Raw genomic sequence first — 18,401 nt, forward strand, 5'->3', positions numbered from 1 at the left:
ATGAGCACAGTGGAGAATGTCTACAGGTCCTTATTCTCCCCCACTGCACTGTGTGAAAAAAGTAAAAACCTGGCAATTGTGAAAGGCTGTATATAACAAACGGTTGATTCCAGAGCAGATCAAAACAAAAGCGGGAAGATTTAGCAGCCTCTTAAAACAACTCGTCCTTTTGATTGTATGCTTTCCCCAAAGGTGACTCTTAAAGCACCTTGTATCGTAAAAACCCTGTATGATACCAAGGACAGAGAAGGATATTTTAACATGAGACAGTGTGTGATACACCTTGACAGACAGGTAATCAACTCCAAGTGCAGAATACAGATCGGAAAGCCTGCCAAAGACTGGAATCCAAGGACCACAAACGCAACAGGCAGGTGTACAGGGAGTGAACACATCACTGACAAAGTCATTCAAGCCCTTAAAGATGAGCAGCATTATTTTGAATTTTATTCTAAAACGCAGTGAGTGCAGCCAGTCTAAAACCAGCAATACATGCTTATTAACTGGTTAAAATCTGAGCAGCTGGGGTCCGAACATGTTGCAACCTCAGAACTTGTTTGGATATACCAGCAAATACATTATAAAAATTGAGCTTAGAAAAAACTAAAAGGTATAGGCTTTTCTGGATCAAAGTGGGGGAGAGGTGTGGCTACGATAGTGATAACTATCATAACTCCGTCATAACTGGCTACGATAGTGATAACTATCATAACTCCGTCATAACTGCAAACGTGAGTTAAAAGCTGAAATAAAACACATACTTGTGAAAGTGGGTTCACTGTCAAGTATAGGATATCCTCCCTACACAAACCCAACATCTACATCTTTTCTCAAATCATTAATGAGACATCATCAGTTAGCATCTCAAAGTAGCTCAAGATGAAAAAAGATTAAGATCTGGAAACAAGAGAAAATGGAGATTAAAGAAATAACATTCAAAGCCTTGAACGGCCTCTCCCCAGCCCAAACAAATAATCAGTAACACAGCTCTGAATTTCTAAATTTAAAAAATTGAGATCTTTATTGGAGTTCAACACTACTAAAATGTACAGAGACACATCTAAGAGTTATCCGTTCCCAATAGGAACAGGCCAACAATAAGAACACTCATAAGAACAGACATCACATAATTTGACAGAACCTACAGTTTACATTCATAACAACAATATTATTGATCTACATGAAATCAAAACCTCTTTCCCTTTGAGTGCTTCAGGACAATGGTTCCGTTTCGCTCCTGGATCAGTTGTTACAGACGGCAAGAATGCATCATGGTGGCTTTGCACTTTTTGAAAGCAATGTTTCGCTGGAAAACTCAAACTGTTTGCAACTACTGCTGTAGTTTAACTCCCAGTTTTGACCGTATGCTCACTGTAGCTGCTGAAGTATTATCTGGGATTTCTTGGCGGTCACTAGAGGCAGAATATCAAAAAAGTAACCTGCACTTAATTCTTGATGCAAGTCACAGACTTGTTAGCAATAATGACCCAAGTGCAAACTAACTCATAGGTTTCAGAATTCATGCAGGGGTGGACATATTGTTATATGGAGCAGAATTGCTGCATTGCTACAAGACAGGATACTAAACATTTTCAACTCACTCCATGCTGCACTCTGTATAGAGCTGAATTTGTAAACTGTGTTCTCCTTAGGAGCTACTGAAGTGCATTAGGACCAGCTGACTGGCAGAGGTATGGTGTGTGTGTATCCAGCTACCGTGAACACTAGGCTCTAGAGCAGGGGTAGGCACCTACAAGACCTCGAGTGCTGGGTTTTCTGCAGGGTCTAGAACAAGGATGTCAGAAACTTCCTGGACAGCTAAGTGTCTTCTGGTTTTTCGTCAAACCTGTGCAGTCAGTCAATTAAACACTTATTTTCTTAATTGGACATAAAAAGGATTTTTCTTCAAGTCTTTTACAGGTGATTACTGAAAATAATGCACTCCAATGAATGTACAGTTACCTATAAGACTTATTTTCAGGGTGGAAGGTTTAACAGTTAAATGTCTGATAGACCAGACTAGGATGGAATAAAATCCAGAAGACACTGGCTCCTCCATGAACTGAGTTTGATGCCCCTTTCTAGACGTACATTTCAATTAGCACCACATTAAAACCTGTAAACCAGTTCATCTGACTTTTTAATTAGCCCAATCAAACCATTGCGCTCCGAGATGGAATGTAAACCAGAGGTAAATGGAGGACTGAAATTGATTACCCCTGCCCTGGAGCAAAGATGTGCTGCCCCCTGTACTGTGTGACGAGTCACTTTCAGCACAGAATGGGAACAGTTGGGTTAGTTAAGACCTGAATTCCCCAGTTTGCCAATTCTTCTTTGGACTAACAGAATTAAAAAGGCAGGACTGTTAACCCACTAGTGGCACCTCCTGTCCTGCAGTCCTGAGAACGTTAACTTCCGTCCAAGCAGCATAATCTGTCTACTGCAGACTCCTGGAGTTAACGCTATATTTCACAGTTTAAAAACAAGGCTGGATTTCAAAAGCACTGACTAATGCCAACACTGTTTGCGTCCAGCTTGCGCGTCTTATGTGCGCGTGTTGCAGGGTTGGCGTTGTCTCACGTGCTCGGGGCCTCAGGGGTCAGCAAGCCGCGTCTTGGCAAAGTCGGCGCTGAGTTTTCGCATGACCTCCGCGTGACCCTGCCCCTGCAGCTCCTGCCGCACTGTCCCATAATGCTCCTTCACGAAGGTGGCGAAGGGGGTGGCGCCTCTGGACTTGGCGGGAGTCAGCAGCACCAGCTGACCGGTACAGAGCGCGCACACAAACTTCTGCGTGTCCAGCGACTTGGAGTGCCGGCCAACCCTTTGGAAAGGGGGGAGGGGGCAAAAAAAGATGGCAGAGACAGAGAGACAAGGAGAGAGAGAGACAAGGAGAGAGAGAGAGAGAGAGAGAAAGCAAGGAACAAGAGAGAGAGGTACGTTAGGAATCCTAACCTTGTCCATGTGAAATATTGCTCAAAGCTGGACACACAGTGAGCATAGAGATAAATTTTCTGCTAGTGGAGTCGTGGAAACGCAGACGTCCCGATGGGCAGACGGACTCACGTGTTCTTGCACCGGCTGCACTGGTACTGGTACTTGTAGTTGATGTCATAACTGTGGCAGCGGGTGACCATGGGCAGCTCAGGGTGTACCACAGTGGCCTTGCGGGCATACATCTTCCAGAACTGGCCGTGACCGTCGCGCACGCCGTTGATCATCCAGGTGGCCGCGTGGCACATCTCGTGGACCAGGGTGTCCCTCAGGCGCTCTGGGGGGGACAAGCAGGCAGTCAGGGGGGCTTCCCTTCCCTACTGCCCGGGAGCATCCATGAACCCTGGACATCTCGCACCTCTGTGCGCAAACCTGGCCTTAATTAGGTCAGTTTATTTGTCATTTGCACAGGTCCAATGACATGCTGATATGAGGACTTGAACCCGGACCCTCACTGACCCCAGACCAGCGCGCTACACGACGAGCCCCAGTGCTGTGCTCAGACCAGCCGCCCCCACCTCCAGCCCTCAGTCCTGACTTCACCCCACCTCCAGCCTTACAAACCGCAGGGGTCACCGGAGCGCTGGGAATTATCCCGAAGAGCTCTGGACTGGACTGACGGGAAGCCTGCTTTCCCTCGGCACGCTGCGGGCACCAGCATGCAGGGAGACCCGAATGTCACAGGGCTCGGAAAACCTGGAGCAGATAAGAGCATGTTGGCAGAAGCCCTCCGGCAGCCTGCAGTACCTGCAGAGTCGCAGACTTTCTCGGAGAGCTCGATTCGGGCGTAGCGCTGGCCCTGCTGCTGTCCCGTTACGCAGTACCCCGCCGTCTTCCGCATCTTCTTATTCCAGATGACCGACATGGCGGGGAGCTGGGGGAACAGAGAGGATTCACAGTCCCTAACTGCCAGGAGTCGTGCATGTATTGATTACCCCATTTCAATTGACCGGGACCAACAAAACCTTTCACTATTTTTAAAGAAAGCATTTCCTTCCCCCACCATGGAGAACAGAACAATTTAAGAATTATTAAGCAGCTGTTCTGTGAAGTTCTAAGAACAGCAAAACCCCACTGCTACAAGACTCTGGTAAAAAAAGGAAATGGGACCATTTTAATTTATTTTAGAAAGTTAAGTAAAGTAACATATTGCATTTTAAATGTTATTAAAATTTCTGCGTATTGAAGTAGTATTACAGGTAACTGCCCCCAGCACTGGCGAGAGTGTACAGTATGCTCCGTCTCTGCAGGGTCACCTTGCTGTCGAACACAGTGCTGTTGTAGAGCTGATACAGTTTTTGGCTCAGCTCCTGCCGGGTCTGCTTGAAGCCCCTGACATAGGAGGAACGGGGGTCGGACAGGGACTCCAGGAAACAGCCAGGGGTCTTGCACAGCACTATTCTGAAACACACAAATACAGCCCTGCCACCTGATTCCTGAAACACGCACATAAACCACGCTTCCACTGAGCTCCGAGACAGCAGGACCTCACACCTGGAGAGAGTAAACGGGGCTGCTAAAGTAATATCCCCTTCCCCTCCCAAAAAATAACCCAGTTTCCAAGAATCCCACAGGACTTTTGCACAAGTGATAAATGTCCGTCTACTGCAGGATCACGTTTCAGATGCTGCACAAGGCCAAGCACACTCCGATTTATTAATTTTTCAATCTTGCCCCAGTTTTGTGCTAAGTGTCCTGCTTCATGAGTCACCTCTAAGTTAAGGTTGCCCTACGGCACCACAATCTGTTTGGGGAGTTTTGTGGTTTAAATAAGAGACGTGATGCCTGCCCCTTCGTTCGGTACCTTTTGCTGTTAGCTGCCCGGGGCTCGGTCTGGCTCACTACAGGGCGCTTGACCGTCGGGTGCACTGGGGTCACCTCAAGCTGTGCCGCCCTCTCCGCTGGCCGACTCCCCTGGCCTCCTGCGGGTGGCAAGGAGAGACAGGGCTTGGGCTCTGAAGAAAGAAGGTGGGGGGATGGGAGAGGTGATCAGGAGACATACAGGAAAACGCCTCGTCATCATGCTAAAAGATAAGCGTGGTTACAGAAAGGTAAGGACAGAGGAAGCAAGACAGACCCATTGGACACTTCTGGAGACCAGCACTGCTGCAAGCGCCACAGGCAGTGATGGAGACGTGGGGACGCGGTGCAGGAACCCACCCTTGCTGGCTGCAGGCGGGGTGTGTGTGCTGCCGACTCCTACGCCGCGGTTCTTCCTGATCCTCGCCAGCAGAGATTCAAACTCCTCGTTGGAGCTGTCCGAGCTGTCGAGGCGGGGCGGCTGGGCCGTCTCGCTCTGCGCCCTCCTGGAGGGGGCGGGAGCGGAGGGCGTGGACTTGGGCTTCACCGCCTGCTGCTGCTGCTGCTCCTCCTCCTCCTCCTCTAGCCCCGCGGAGTTGAGGCGCTGAGGCACCCCGCCTTTCCGAGAGCCCCAGGTGATCCGGCCTGCCCCGCCCTCGTCATCGCTGTCGCTGAGGAAGATGGGACGCTCCCTCCGGGAAGGGGGGCGTCTCGCGGCGGGCTGGCTGGCCGGGGTACGCCGGTGCCCTGCATCAGACAAACAATTATCGACTGAATCAGAGACAGGGCCAGTCGTCCCGAACTAGTGGCACTTTCTAAAACTTGCTGCAGTAACAGCACAGAAAAAAATAACTTATTGCAGAAACAAAAATCGGCCAACCCACAACCCACTTCCCTTTCCATAGAAACAAAAGCAGCAAATTTGAAGAAATATGTCAGAATGAACCCTGTGAAGCCCAATGCAGTGATGCTAACTAGCCATCCTCCCTTCTGAGCCTCCCCAGAGGGCTTGTGGAAAGAGTTCTGGCTCACCTCTGATATGGGGCAGCTTCTTCTTCTCCGTGACGAAGTCATCCCCCGAGGAGCCGTCGCTGACGATGAAGTGTTGCAGACTGCCCGCAGTTGGGTTTTTTTAAATGCAACACAAAAATCAAAAAGGGAAACGCCACACAATGACTTGACAAGCACAGACAAAAAGCCATCCAGACTCTTGGAAACTAAGTGCAAGAAAGGCACGTGATCTTTGAACTCCCCATAGTTCATGCTGGAGGTCTCTGGAGCTCACTGGATTCCAAGTCCTATGGGCTGCCTTCTACAACACTAAACGCCATGTCAAGTTCGTTCATGCTTTTCTTCTTAATATGGACATGCTGAAGTTCTATAGCATCACGCCCATTTTTTCAGGAGGTTAATTCAGGATTTCCTGCACCAGGTTCAATGTTTTTTTTCTTCTGTAAAACTGGGAATTTTGTTGCTCTTAACAGAAAAAGCCCAGCTCGGCACGGCAGGAAGTGCTTCTTGAACTGGGCCCGTACACAGGAGAACAACACCTTACCACAGCGTAGCCACTGACCCGGAAGAGCAGCTGCCTCACCTATTGTCACTGCTGCCCCCCAGTAAAACCGAGGACTTTGGCTTGGGTGTCTGCAGACGGCTCAGGACTGCAGAAAAACACAGACAGACCAAGACTGGAGATGCAGGCTGACTGGTGTTGCTCTTCACACTGGCAGACAACAATCTACTTAGCTCAGGGAGTAAGAGTCCACCCGAATGATAATCAGACTACTCTGTTTTGTAGCTGGATCTCTTTCAGGTCTTCCTGCCAACAGGTGCTTTTACGAATTGCATTCAAGTAGTAGAAAAGCAAAAAACAGCAGATATAACTAATTAAATAAGGCATGTATAACTGTGTCAGTGCATGTGCCCTCTTATACAAGTCATGGCACTTCCTCTGAAATCTAGAGGATGTAAAACACTGACACCACAGAGGACCAGTCTTTTTGCATGGCAGAGTTATCCTCTGTCCAGGGAATGTTGCTTTGCAAGCTTGTAGCCCTTGAGCAACAGGGATCTAATCCCAGCGGGAGGAGAGAGAACAGTACTCTTGACACATGGATTACCCAACATCTGGCTTGCATACTGTACAGAAGGCTGTAAGCACACGAAAGCTCAAGTGGACAAAACAGGAGTTATCGCTCTGCTTTTTGGGTGAAAAAATGTTTGCGTTCTGCATTTTCTCACGCCAGCTGGATTTTCCAATCGTTTATGTTTGGGCTTATAGCAATGGCTCCCGAACTGCACGGGGAGAACAGGAGCTAGCAGAGCTCTTCATCTTTTGTAACACTCTGCATGTTTAATAATGCCAACAGGAGAAAAGTCAGGTGTCCTACTGGCATCGCGTCCAGGAAACCCGAGGAAGCACCATTTTGCCGAGAGCCAGGAAGACTCCAGGTGAATCCTGAGCACCACTAACTGGAGAATCCCAGTTTCGGCCAGAAAACATCTGGGCATTAGACCTCAATGTACACTTGACAGATCTACTTGGGAGCTCAGTGCCCTTGAATTCTTATGAGCAAATTTTCCACCTTGGAAAGACCCCAGACAGCACCACCATCATACTCACAGTCCTCAAAGCTGCCATCGCTGCCAGAGCTCAGCACCTGCTCACTGGGGCTACAAGGAGATGGAGAGAGAACAGTGAGAGAGCAGGTTCATTTCTCCATCACAGCACTAACAGATTCCCACTCATGGGCTCTCCTGTAGTCTGAGCCAGGCCTCAACACGAGGTGTTCAGTTTACTGTGGAAGATGGGGCACCAGCTAGACAGAATCTCTGCACCCCCATGCCACAGCATTCTTTCTCCTTCATCAGTGTACTTCATATTAACTTATTTGAGCAGTAACTGCACAGAACAGAAGTGTGACTGGATATAGCAGTAATATGAAGTTCTGGACTAACATCCAGGGCTGAATAGTCATGCGATGGGCGAAGAGCAAGAGAGCAGAGAGATCAGGTCCCTTCCCTGGACAGCACCCACCTGTGCCCAGTCAGCGGGCGACCCTGGCGTTGGGCTGCAGGCTTGAGTGGAACCTTCTCTGTCAGGACTGCGGGGAGGACACCAGTGTGAGAACAGACCTGATACACACACACACACACACACACACACACACACACACACACACACACACTCCAAGCAGCTTCAGACTTCAATTTAAAAAAAATCTATGACTTTGTCAGAGCCTTGATAGTGCTGTATGGATGTAATTGCTCTTTTCTTGGAAATAATCCAATAAAATAATGATGCTATTCAGACAACATATTCAGAATTTTAAAGTAATTAATAGCAGACAAAAATGTGCACAGGAGTTTGAATTTGTGGCACAGAATTCCTTCAGATTGTTTCGAACAAAGCTGAAATCCTGATCATTTAACGAATGGGAATCTAGTGACTGGGAAGTATTTTTTTAGCCTCATGTTATACACCTACAGGGAGAAGGACTCCCTAAGACAACCTCTATGGTCTCAGAAGGCATTGATTAAAACAGCCAGTGCATTTAGGGATGAAAACAAGACGTGCTTCTTTACAATTATCAGTGTCCTGTTTGTGTCATGAGAGCTGACTCTGGAATCTTTCAACAAACAGCAGGATGAGATCTTGGATCAATGAGTTCCAAAGAAACACACCGTGAGGATGGGCTGAATGGCCTCCCTTCACTGCCCCTGTCTCCTCCCCAGCCTCTCACACTCACCGAACACCTCATCGCTGGAGTCCCGCCGGGCCCGATTCTGCCCCCTTCGCTGCTCGTTCTCCGTCTCCTTCTCCGAGGTGCTGCCCCCCTCACTCTCACTGTCAGACAGCTGCCGCCTAGTGGTGGGGGGCTGCACTGCAGGAGGACTGGCATCACCCCTCTGTTTCCCAGAGCCTGCCCGTCCTGGCACCACCTGCTCACTCTTCCCCACACTCCTCAGCAGCTGCACGGGGGAGGAAAGGTTAGACAGAGGAGGGGCAGTCAGGCCTGGACTGGCATCAACTCTACTGCTGGCAGATCCCAGTGAATCAGCACACAGAACTCACCCATTGTGATGGGGGAGAGCTCTGCATATATTTGAGTAGATCTGATGCCCTAAAGTCACTCTAGGTACTGAATTAAATTATTTTATATACAGAATATTTTTTGCAAAATGCATGATATTTGGCACTTTGTGGCTGTGCAACAAACATCATTACACAGACAAGCGCCCAGGATTACCCTCAAACCCCTGGTATCTTACCTCCTGCTCCGCAGACTCCAGTCCTCCAGGATTGGACCAGCCCAGCTTCCCTGCCACCCTCTGAAACAGATCCCGGGTGCTGCTGTCCAGGGCTGCTGCCCGGGGTGCCCTGAGAGAGCAGAGAGACTGACCACTCACTGGCCGACTGGACCAACGGCAGCTGTTCTTAAAAAGACACAGGCACAACCACCGCCCCGCCCCCCCACCGGCATTCAAACGTTTCTTGTTTCTTTACGATGTCATGAAGTCAGGAGCTTGACTTTACTTTGCTGGAAATGCAGTAAACGCAGAATGGAGGAAACTGCGCAAGGATGAGGTCGAGCCAGAAGGACCACACATATGACCACAGCGCAGGCCAGTGGCCCAGTTGCCTCACCTGTCGTCACTGCCATCCTCCAGGGACGCTAACGGCTTCAGCTTGGGTGTGTGCAGACGGCTCAGATCTGCAGGATATAAATACAGGTACTCGCGGACAGAAAGAGACTGAATTCTAAGACGGGATTTTCACGGCCAAGAGTTAATAGAACTCTCTCCAACAAGCAAATTCTCTGTGCACATTCACAGATGAGAATAATATTTACACAGAAATTTGCTTCATTTTAGTTTCTTCTTCATGTAGCATCTCCTCTGGGTGATGGAAAAACAGACAAAACAATAAGAAACTTTACTTAAGATAAGGAGGAATGTGTTACCTAGCACCTGCTATTGGCTCATATCGAGAAGTCTGGAGCTTACAGAAGGTCAAGTAGTTCACTCTGCCGTTGAGGTGTCTGTATCACTTTCTAATGAACTTGGAGATCAATTACCACTCCTCATAAAGCCCCAGACAGCACCACCATCATACTCACAGTCATCAAAGCTGCCATCGCTGTCAGAGCTCAGCACCTGCTCACTGGGGGTACAAGGAGATGGAGAGAGAACAGTGAGAGAGCAGGTTCATTTCTCCATCGCAGCCCTAACAGATTCCCACTCATGGGCTCTCCTGTAGTCTGAGCCAGGCCTCAACACGAGGTGTTCAGTTTACTGTGGAAGATGGGGCACCAGCTAGACAGAATCTCTGCACCCCCCATGCCACAGCATTCTTTCTCCTTCATCAGTGTACTTCATATTAACTTATATGAGCAGTAACTGCACAGAACAGAAGTGTGACTGGATATAGCAGTAATATGAAGTTCTGGACTAACATCCAGGGCTGAATAGTCATGCGATGGGTGAAGAGCAAGAGAGCAGAGAGATCAGGTCCCTTCCCTGGACAGCACCCACCTGTGCCCAGTCAGCGGGCGACCCTGGCGTTGGGCTGCAGGCTTGAGTGGAACCTTCTCTGTCAGGACTGCGGGGAGGACAGCAGTGTGAGAACAGACCTGATACACACACTCCAAGCAGCCACAGACTTCACTCCCTGTGCATCTCAGAATGGATCATCACTATTGCAACATTTGCATGCAAGAAGAGAATCACCATAGAATAAGAACTCTTCCATTTTTCCCCCCCAACAAAGAACACTGGAAGTGCTGATCATCACTTAACAACAGAGAAACCAATACCCTAAAAAACATAAAAAATGACCAGAATAATTTTGGGCCACAAAGAAAATTTTTGCCAACAAAAGAGCATCAGACAAAGTGAGCCAGTACGCTCACCACACATCAGCTATAGGTGGGGAGGGAACAGAGTGATGAAGGCAGTTCATAGGTGGGGAAGCAATATTTTGACCAGAGAAGGGAATTTAATAACAAAGGTTACAGGTGAGAGGAGGCACATTCATTTGTCTGAAGCTAATTGATTGGTTAATCTCACCCAGCTGTTCCTTGAAAACATCCATTGTATTGGCTTTGACAACATTACCGGTTAGATTGCTTAAAAAAAACTCAAGTGCCTTGATGAACTCATCCCAAAGGTCTTTTTAGGTCTTAAACACTATCATGAATGGAAGCAAAGAGTGCCTGCATTAAGAACTGAATATAACATGTACTTGTTATCACAGCATCAATAATGTTGCTAGAGCTGACTAGAGTTCATGAGATCTTGGATCAATGAGTTCCAAAGAAACACACCGTGAGGATGGGCTGAATGGCCTCCCTTAACTGCCCCTGTCTGCTCCCCAGCCTCTCACACTCACCGAACACCTCATCGCTGGAGTCCCGCCGGGCCCGATTCTGCCCCCTTCGCTGCTCGTTCTCCTTCTCCGAGGTGCTGCCCCCCTCACTCTCACTGTCAGACAGCTGCCGCCTAGTGGTGGGGGGCTGCACTGCAGGAGGACTGGCATCACCCCTCTGTTTCCCGGAGCCTGCCCGTCCTGGCACCACCTGCTCACTCTTCCCCACACTCCTCAGCAGCTGCACGAGGGAGGAAAGGTTAGACAGAGGAGGGGCAGTCAGGCCTGGACTGGCATCAACTCTACTGCTAATAACCATAATAATGACTATTCCTCACACTTCTGGACACTCCACTCAAAGCGCTTTACAGGTAATGGGGATTCTCCTCCACGACCACCAGCAATGTGCAGTCCCACTGGATGATGCAACAGCAGCCATAGTGCACCAGTACTCTCAACTCTCAGTGGGGAGGAGAGCAGAGTGAAGAAGACAGCTCAGAGATGGGGATTATTAGGCGGCCATGGTTGAGAAAGGCCAGGGAGGGGAATCTGGCCAGGACACCAGGGAAACACCCCTACTCTTTTCGAGAAATGACCTGGGATTTTTATTGACCACAGAGAGTCAGTTTTATGTCTCACCTGAAGGACATCTTTTTATAATACTATCTAATATCCCAATCACTATACTAGACATTAGACTACCCACACAGACTGCAGGGTGAGCACTCCCTGCTGGCCCCACTAACACCTCTTCCAGCAGCAACCTTAGGTTTCCCAGGAGGTCTCCTATCCAGGTACTGACCAGGCTCACACCTTCTGAGCTTCAGTGGGCTGCAAGTGATGGCAGAATGACATGCTGGCAGATGCCTTTGAATCAGCACCCAGGACTCACCACCCATGATACAGTAGTGCTCCGGATATATCTTACTAGACCTGACAGTTCTAAGTCATCCAACTTACTGAACACCTTTTTTTAAATCAAATACAGGACACTTGGAATTGTGTGGTGAAACACTACTACCTAATCACAGAGGTGAAGGCCCGCTCCTACCCCACGCCCCACACCTCCTACCTCCCTCGCTGTGGCGTCCAGTCCTCCAGGCTTGGTCCAGCCCAGTTTCCCAGCCACCCTCTGGAACAGCCTCTGCGTGTCGTCGTCCATCACCACTTCCTGAGCCGTCCCAAGAAAGCAGGGAGTCCCGCGGCTCGCGAAGTGCACAAAGCAGCTGGTGGCAAAAAGCTGTGGGCTTGATTAATTCGGAGACGGTGTGACAAAAACACGCGTGAAAAAGAGCCGCGGTCCTTGCGTCACAGCTGTTACTCTCTCCCTGGTTCATGCACCTTGACCGATGTACAGATAAACACAAATATTTTTTTATAAAGAACTAACCTGGGGCATACGTTCTTTTATATTGCTACAGGGTGACGAGGTCGAGGTGACGAGTGCAGACGTTTTCTTTACTAACAGATCAGACACTAAAATAGTCCATTTTCTACAGCACGCATATTTTAAAGATGAACGCGTCTTTTAAGATCACCCGCGAGGAAGACTGCACGGCCGAAACGTTGAGTTTTCTCTCTTCTCTTTTCAGCAGGGAATAAACCTTTACCTGTTCCTTTGCAGCCTACACATGCTGACGCAGCTACTTTATTACTACTTTAACTATTTTAAAGATATACAGTTCTCGCACAAACGTCAAAATATCAACTGAAATCCTAGAAAGTAGATTAGAAGACAGGCACTTTTAAACACTCATTTTAAATTCTAATTACTTACGATCAACGTCATGTCACTGCAATTGATCGTCTGTCCACAAAACAGTAACATTCAATATGAACAAGATTCAATATTCATCCATTACCTTGAAACTGTCCTTCAGTGAATTCGTCAGAGCACAAAAAGCTTCATTTCCATTTGAAGTAATGCAAATCTTGCATTACTGTCTTGAGAGCCCCTTATTGACAACTGGAGACGCTCAGAAGAGCATTTAAAAACTGGCGCAACCTCGAGAGCTGGTTACGTCACTTCCTTTTGACCGCCCTTCCGAACAGACAGTGGACTTCCGACAGTGGTACTACCGCCCCCGGCTGGCCTGGAGGGCGCATTGTTCTCGCATGGTGAGCACGGCTGAAATAAACTGCGATAAAAATTAATTACCTCTTGGATATTTCGAAATGAGAACACATTGCAGCCGCACGGGCAGGGGCGTAGCCACGGGTGACCCTGATTGATCCTAGGCCTACCCAATCAGTCCAAAGTAATTTAAGATTTTTTTCCCTTTGTTTGCGTTACATGATTTGCTTTTTAATATTACGTTTTTTTTTTTCATCGTATGTGATTTGCTATTGGCTCGCTGTATCTTTTGTGACCAATAAGAACATTATGTAAATATAGTGGGGCGGTGCATGCGTACCCGTCGCCTAATTGGCTACGTTGTTGTCAGACTCTTAGAGCTATCTAGCGCTGGGTTTTTGGTTTATTAACCAACATGGCAAAACAAATGCATACATTTACGTTTTTCAACAAGCCGCCTGTAGATGACCAGACCAGTCCCGAAACAAATAAGACACATGAGATGCTACAGGCACCCTGGGTTTTAAGGAGTACAGCCTGGCTTCCCGAAGAGGTTCTAAAATTTCTCCTGTTAACAAATTACAAGTTTTGGAATGCATGAATAACACTAAGATAATATTGACGGATAGATGCGAGTGTGCATTCTACGGATCACCTCTAAATGCCCCGCAGTTGTAAGTGGACGACGTTTTCAGAGCTAAACTACATCTAAAATATATATTTGACGCGTTTATTAGCAGACCATTCTTGCAATTAAAGGTACTGTACAATTAATTGGTTAGCACTGTAATGCGACTATAACAATTCAGTGTTAAGTCTTGTGGGAAGTCACGAATTTCCAAATTAGGTGTCTTTTGGCATCGAAAATAGAATACTAATTTCGTGGGTTTCATACAAGTTTAAAAGCATCATGAAGGATCAAACAAGATCTTCGTCGTTTTTAATCTCATGGCGCCTCACTCGATATTACCCTTGGGGCGATGCATTTACTCCAACCTCTGAATCCCATAAGTGCACGTTCTTCTGGCCCTGTCTCTCTCACACCTGAAGAAGGCTCCACGGCCGAAACGTTGTGTTCTCTTTCTTCTTTTTTTCAGCATGGAATAAACCTATTACTTGTTCCTTTGCAGCCTACGCATGCTGACGCAGCTACCCACCTGTTCTTCTGGTATGTTATGCTCAAGTCCGCTGAATATATAAAGACAAGTTAAAAGCTCCGTGAAGTTGCCCCTCCCCTACAGACAGCACAAACGATGAAACCCACCTCATTAGTGCTACATTTGTACCGGTTTGTGCAGTTGAAAGTAGCGTTTTTGCCGCTTTCGTTCCCGAGATATCCCGTGACCATGCACGGCGACTTTGACCTCCAGTGACCCCGTCTGCCGACTTCAAGCGCTCTGTTACAGTTTAGCTCGTACCCGTAACATTTTAAAGACAATCAATATCCATACACATATGAGCCCCCATAGATGTGATTAATACTAAGACATGACGCATGCCAACAAGTTAGCCATCTATGACTTAAACCTGTGGTTTTAATTTATGTAAAATCACCGTGATTGTAAGATCTATGGCTTTTATTTTCTCAGGCACGTTTTCCTTTTTTTCCCTGCCATGACACGCTGTTGCCAAACGCGTAACTGCCGGATACCATAGCGACAAGACCTCCGCAGCATGTTATGATAGGGACCCCATGTATATCGGACCCCATGTATAACCATGTACGCGGCAGTGTATATCACGACTATACGGGCTTCATGTCGCGACATGGGCGTGACAGATTTGGTCATATCGCGATATAGGGTCTTTCATGTCGCGACATGTGGGCGTGGCATTTTGGCAGAGTATATCATATCGCGATATACGGGCTTTATGTCGCGACATGGGCGTGACAGATTTGGCCATATCGCGATATAGGGTCTTTCATGTCGCGACATGTTGGCGTGGCATTTTGGCGGAGTATGTCATATCGCGATATATGGGTTTTATGTCGCGACATGGGCGTGACAGATTTGGTCATATCGCGATATAGGGTCTTTCATGTCGCGATATGGGGCGGGGCATTTTTGCCGGGGTATGTCATATCGCGATATGTGAACTTCATGTCGCGATATGGGCGTGGGGGTGCTTGTCAATATCGCGATATATGTCGCAACATGGGGGAGTGGGCGTTTTGTCGGGGGTACGCCATATCGCGATATATGGACTTAATGTCGCCACAGTAGCGCCATGTCAGTGATGCGTCAGTCGCAATGGGAATCGCGATGTGATCGTGATGTGCGCACTCCTATCGTGACATGCTATTCTTTGTCTGCTGTTGTGTTTTGACCTCAGTGCGACTTCCCTTAGATTGATTAGTAATAAGAAATTACTGTATATCCAGCGTGCTCATACAGCACACACGGTTACCCGGGGCTACAGTATTTGGACCAAGAAGAACATCCATCACCTGTGTATCTACATGTTCCCGGAACTTCCGCTGTGGCGCTTTGCCCAATCAGAGTGTCGATTCTCACTCTTCACCCAATCGCGACCCGACCTGTTCGGGGCTTTAGCCAATCACGGGTCTGAGAGCTGTTCAAGCCAGCAGCGCCAGGTGGATCGGCTTGTTTACTGTCAATGAGAATCTATGTTTAAAATGCTTTATTTATTTGAAAAATAACTACATCAGCTTATTGTGTAAAGATTCGCAATGTCCCGTACTCTTCTAAATAAATACATGTTTTATTTGCAATATAACTGTCTCAGCAGCTTTCCGTAACGAATACATGGTATTTGAACAATTTTAATCGTATATTTAAAGTAGGGGAAACACCTTCTGCTTTGTACTTCAAAAATAAATAGAAATGTAAAGTCTGTGATCATTATATTATTATGCCCGTGCTTTCAATTTTGTTTTTTATTGATAAATTATATCGATCTTGAAACTAATACCTACAAATGTGAATATGGGCTCTCGTGTTGTACGAACGGAACTTTTGAAACTGGTGTCTCTTCACCAGTGAAAGGAGTACACAAGCGATACATTTTCGAGAACATGGTTAACAATTAAAAGAAAACACCGAACCCAATGAACTAACATAGTAACTCCTCCCTAAATGTAAGACTCTTTATTCTTGTTAAGGCTGCAAAGTCTGGGGTCAACTGATCAAGATCACAACTGAAGGATCTGGTGGTCGTGACTTTTTTTTGTACGTCATAGAGTGGCGTCAAATTGCCCCCGTTGTTTTCAACACAATGAGGAGTTCAAGCACCGAGTTTGTTGGTACCTGTAAACTATATAAGTGTAAGCAATTATTATTATTATTATTATTATTATTATTATTATTATTATTATTATTATTATTATAACTTCCTTGTTGATAGTCACGTGATTACCCGAAAAACCAAGCCGTTATATCTCGGAAATAAAAACAACACAAACGCTACTTACAGCGACACAAACCGGCACAAACGCAGCATTAACGATTGCGGTGAGTTTCGTGGTTTGTGCTGTTCGACGGGCGGGTGGGCATCTTCATGGAGCAGGACAAGCAAATATGTCTGGGTCATTACATTGCAGACCGCAGAAGACTCGACTTCACCTGAGGATCTAACACAGGCGCCCACACCTGTGTCTTCAGAGGGCAGGTGTGCCCTCACGCTGTGTTCTACACCAAGGACTGGCCTGGAAACACAAAGATAAAAGGACTGTTTGCGCATAAGACCCCTGTAAATACAAACACATTGATAATGACAGTTTATTAAAGAATTCAGATACATGTTCACTTCTGTTATGTGAAAATAAAAAAAGGTTTCCAATATTGCTGCGGTCCGCAGGTGTGAGACGGTGGACTTTCCAGTGTCGCTTCTCGGATGTGTTATTTACTACCCGCGACAACCTTGTATGTAGTGCCCCTTAAAAAACACCCTCACCCTGGTTCTTTTTCACGTTAGCGAACGTGCTCTGCATAAAAAGTGCGACAGTGGTCTTGTTGTTCTAAAGTTGCAGTCAAGTCTTTTTGAACTCGTGGGTCGACTGACGGGTCGAATCTTTACACGTCCTTCGGTGCGCGTGTTTATTTCAGAAGGAGGCAGTGAGAAGCCTAGGTAAAGTGCTGCTTAACCTGTCCTACTGGGAGAGGGAGGAGGGAACTCAGTTGATCTGGCAGCCCAGTATGTGATCTCCTGTCACAGCCTGAGGAACAGTGAGTCTGTCTCCCAATAATGCTCCAGCCGCCTACAGTATATGTAAATATTTTATAATGTCTGTAGATTTTATTATACTTCTATTTTTTGTTCTGTTTAATGTAAATATCATTACTTTCATTTGCTGTGGCAACACTGATTGTACCCATCGGTCATGCTAATAAAGCACCTTGAATTGAATTGAATTGAGAGAGAGAATATATAAGGTTCCGCTAATTCTGCTGTTTGATTATACCGCTCGAGGACTGCATAGTGAATTGGAGGGGTGCCCCTATGCTGGCAGGACGGTCAGTTAGAGCCCGGGCCACCCACGTTTGCACAGGGCCACCCGAAAACCAATTCCTGCCTAGGCCCCTGCGCACGGGGTACGGTAACCTGGATAATTGCACCAGACTCATTAAAAGTTCAGTTCGATCAGGGAATTACGTTTCTGCTACTAGGTCATATCCATTAACTGTACTTCTTGACGAATACATTTTACATCGTATCTAAACACGTATATAGGCCGCTCTGGATTTCTAAATCTTGGAACAATCTAATTTTGACTGATGAAGCTGGGCTCAGCTCACTTCATATGAAACACGTTGTGAGCAACTGTAATTTTACATTCATCACATCTAACCATTCTGGGGGATCCAGTTAAATTCCAAGTCTTTTCAATGAGATGGTTTTTAGGATAGAGTTACAGTCTGTCAAATTGCTGGTGTCTAGGAGGGGGTTTTGTCAACTCCGGCCTTAAGCAGTGAGCTGAATTAGTTCCTTTCCCTCAAGAATGTTCTCCACAACACCCACAATTGGACAGAAATACATCCGTAAAACGGATACTATTGTTTATAATATAGTAAAAGTTCATACAATTCTGTACTCTACTATAATATTTGGGGCAAGGTAACATTTTGGTTACCTTGCCCCTCTGGTTGTGAGCCGCATGGGTATAGCCCGATGCAAAAGAGCTCAAGTGAAAGGTGTTGGTCTTCATGA

At 47.0% G+C, this 18,401-nt stretch overlaps 1 protein-coding gene across 3 annotated transcripts; it reads right to left on the reverse strand.

Moving 5' to 3' along the window:
• Positions 1 to 1,000: 1,000 nt before the first annotated feature.
• On the reverse strand, positions 1,001 to 13,909 carry gcna (germ cell nuclear acidic peptidase). Of its 3 annotated transcripts, none has more exons than XM_069193531.1 (18): positions 13,021 to 13,909; positions 12,231 to 12,384; positions 11,183 to 11,399; positions 10,327 to 10,393; positions 9,912 to 9,955; positions 9,440 to 9,506; positions 9,064 to 9,172; positions 8,541 to 8,763; positions 7,829 to 7,895; positions 7,415 to 7,464; positions 6,386 to 6,452; positions 5,824 to 5,903; positions 5,152 to 5,538; positions 4,796 to 4,946; positions 4,248 to 4,392; positions 3,739 to 3,865; positions 3,064 to 3,268; positions 1,001 to 2,821 (listed from the first exon to the last, which is right to left on the reverse strand). In XM_069193531.1, the coding sequence occupies exons 2-18, from the start codon at positions 12,318 to 12,320 to the stop codon at positions 2,593 to 2,595; spliced, it is 2,325 nt and encodes a 774-aa protein (XP_069049632.1). In that variant the 5' UTR covers positions 12,321 to 12,384; positions 13,021 to 13,909; the 3' UTR covers positions 1,001 to 2,592. The 3 variants fall into 3 exon arrangements, with proteins under 3 accessions (XP_069049632.1, XP_069049633.1, XP_069049631.1); XM_069193532.1 differs by having other exon boundaries at positions 12,231 to 12,398; XM_069193530.1 differs by having other exon boundaries at positions 12,231 to 12,405.
• Between the last annotated feature and the right edge of the window lie 4,492 nt (positions 13,910 to 18,401).

The sequence above is a fragment of the Lepisosteus oculatus genome, chromosome 8, assembly GCF_040954835.1.
Source record: "Lepisosteus oculatus isolate fLepOcu1 chromosome 8, fLepOcu1.hap2, whole genome shotgun sequence".
Taxonomy (NCBI): Eukaryota; Metazoa; Chordata; class Actinopteri; order Semionotiformes; family Lepisosteidae; genus Lepisosteus; species Lepisosteus oculatus.

Bases quoted from the DNA above. Each gene is read 5' to 3' on its own strand.
- gcna (XM_069193531.1), bottom strand. From the start codon at position 12,320: ATGGACGACGACACGCAGAGGCTGTTCCAGAGGGTGGCTGGGAAACTG. The intron at 9,173-9,439 runs GTGAGGCAACTG...CTGCTCTCTCAG, and splicing joins GAGGATGGCAGTGACGACAG to GGCACCCCGGGCAGCAGCCC. The intron at 8,764-9,063 runs GTAAGATACCAG...TCCCCCGTGCAG, and splicing joins TGGAGTCTGCGGAGCAGGAG to CTGCTGAGGAGTGTGGGGAA.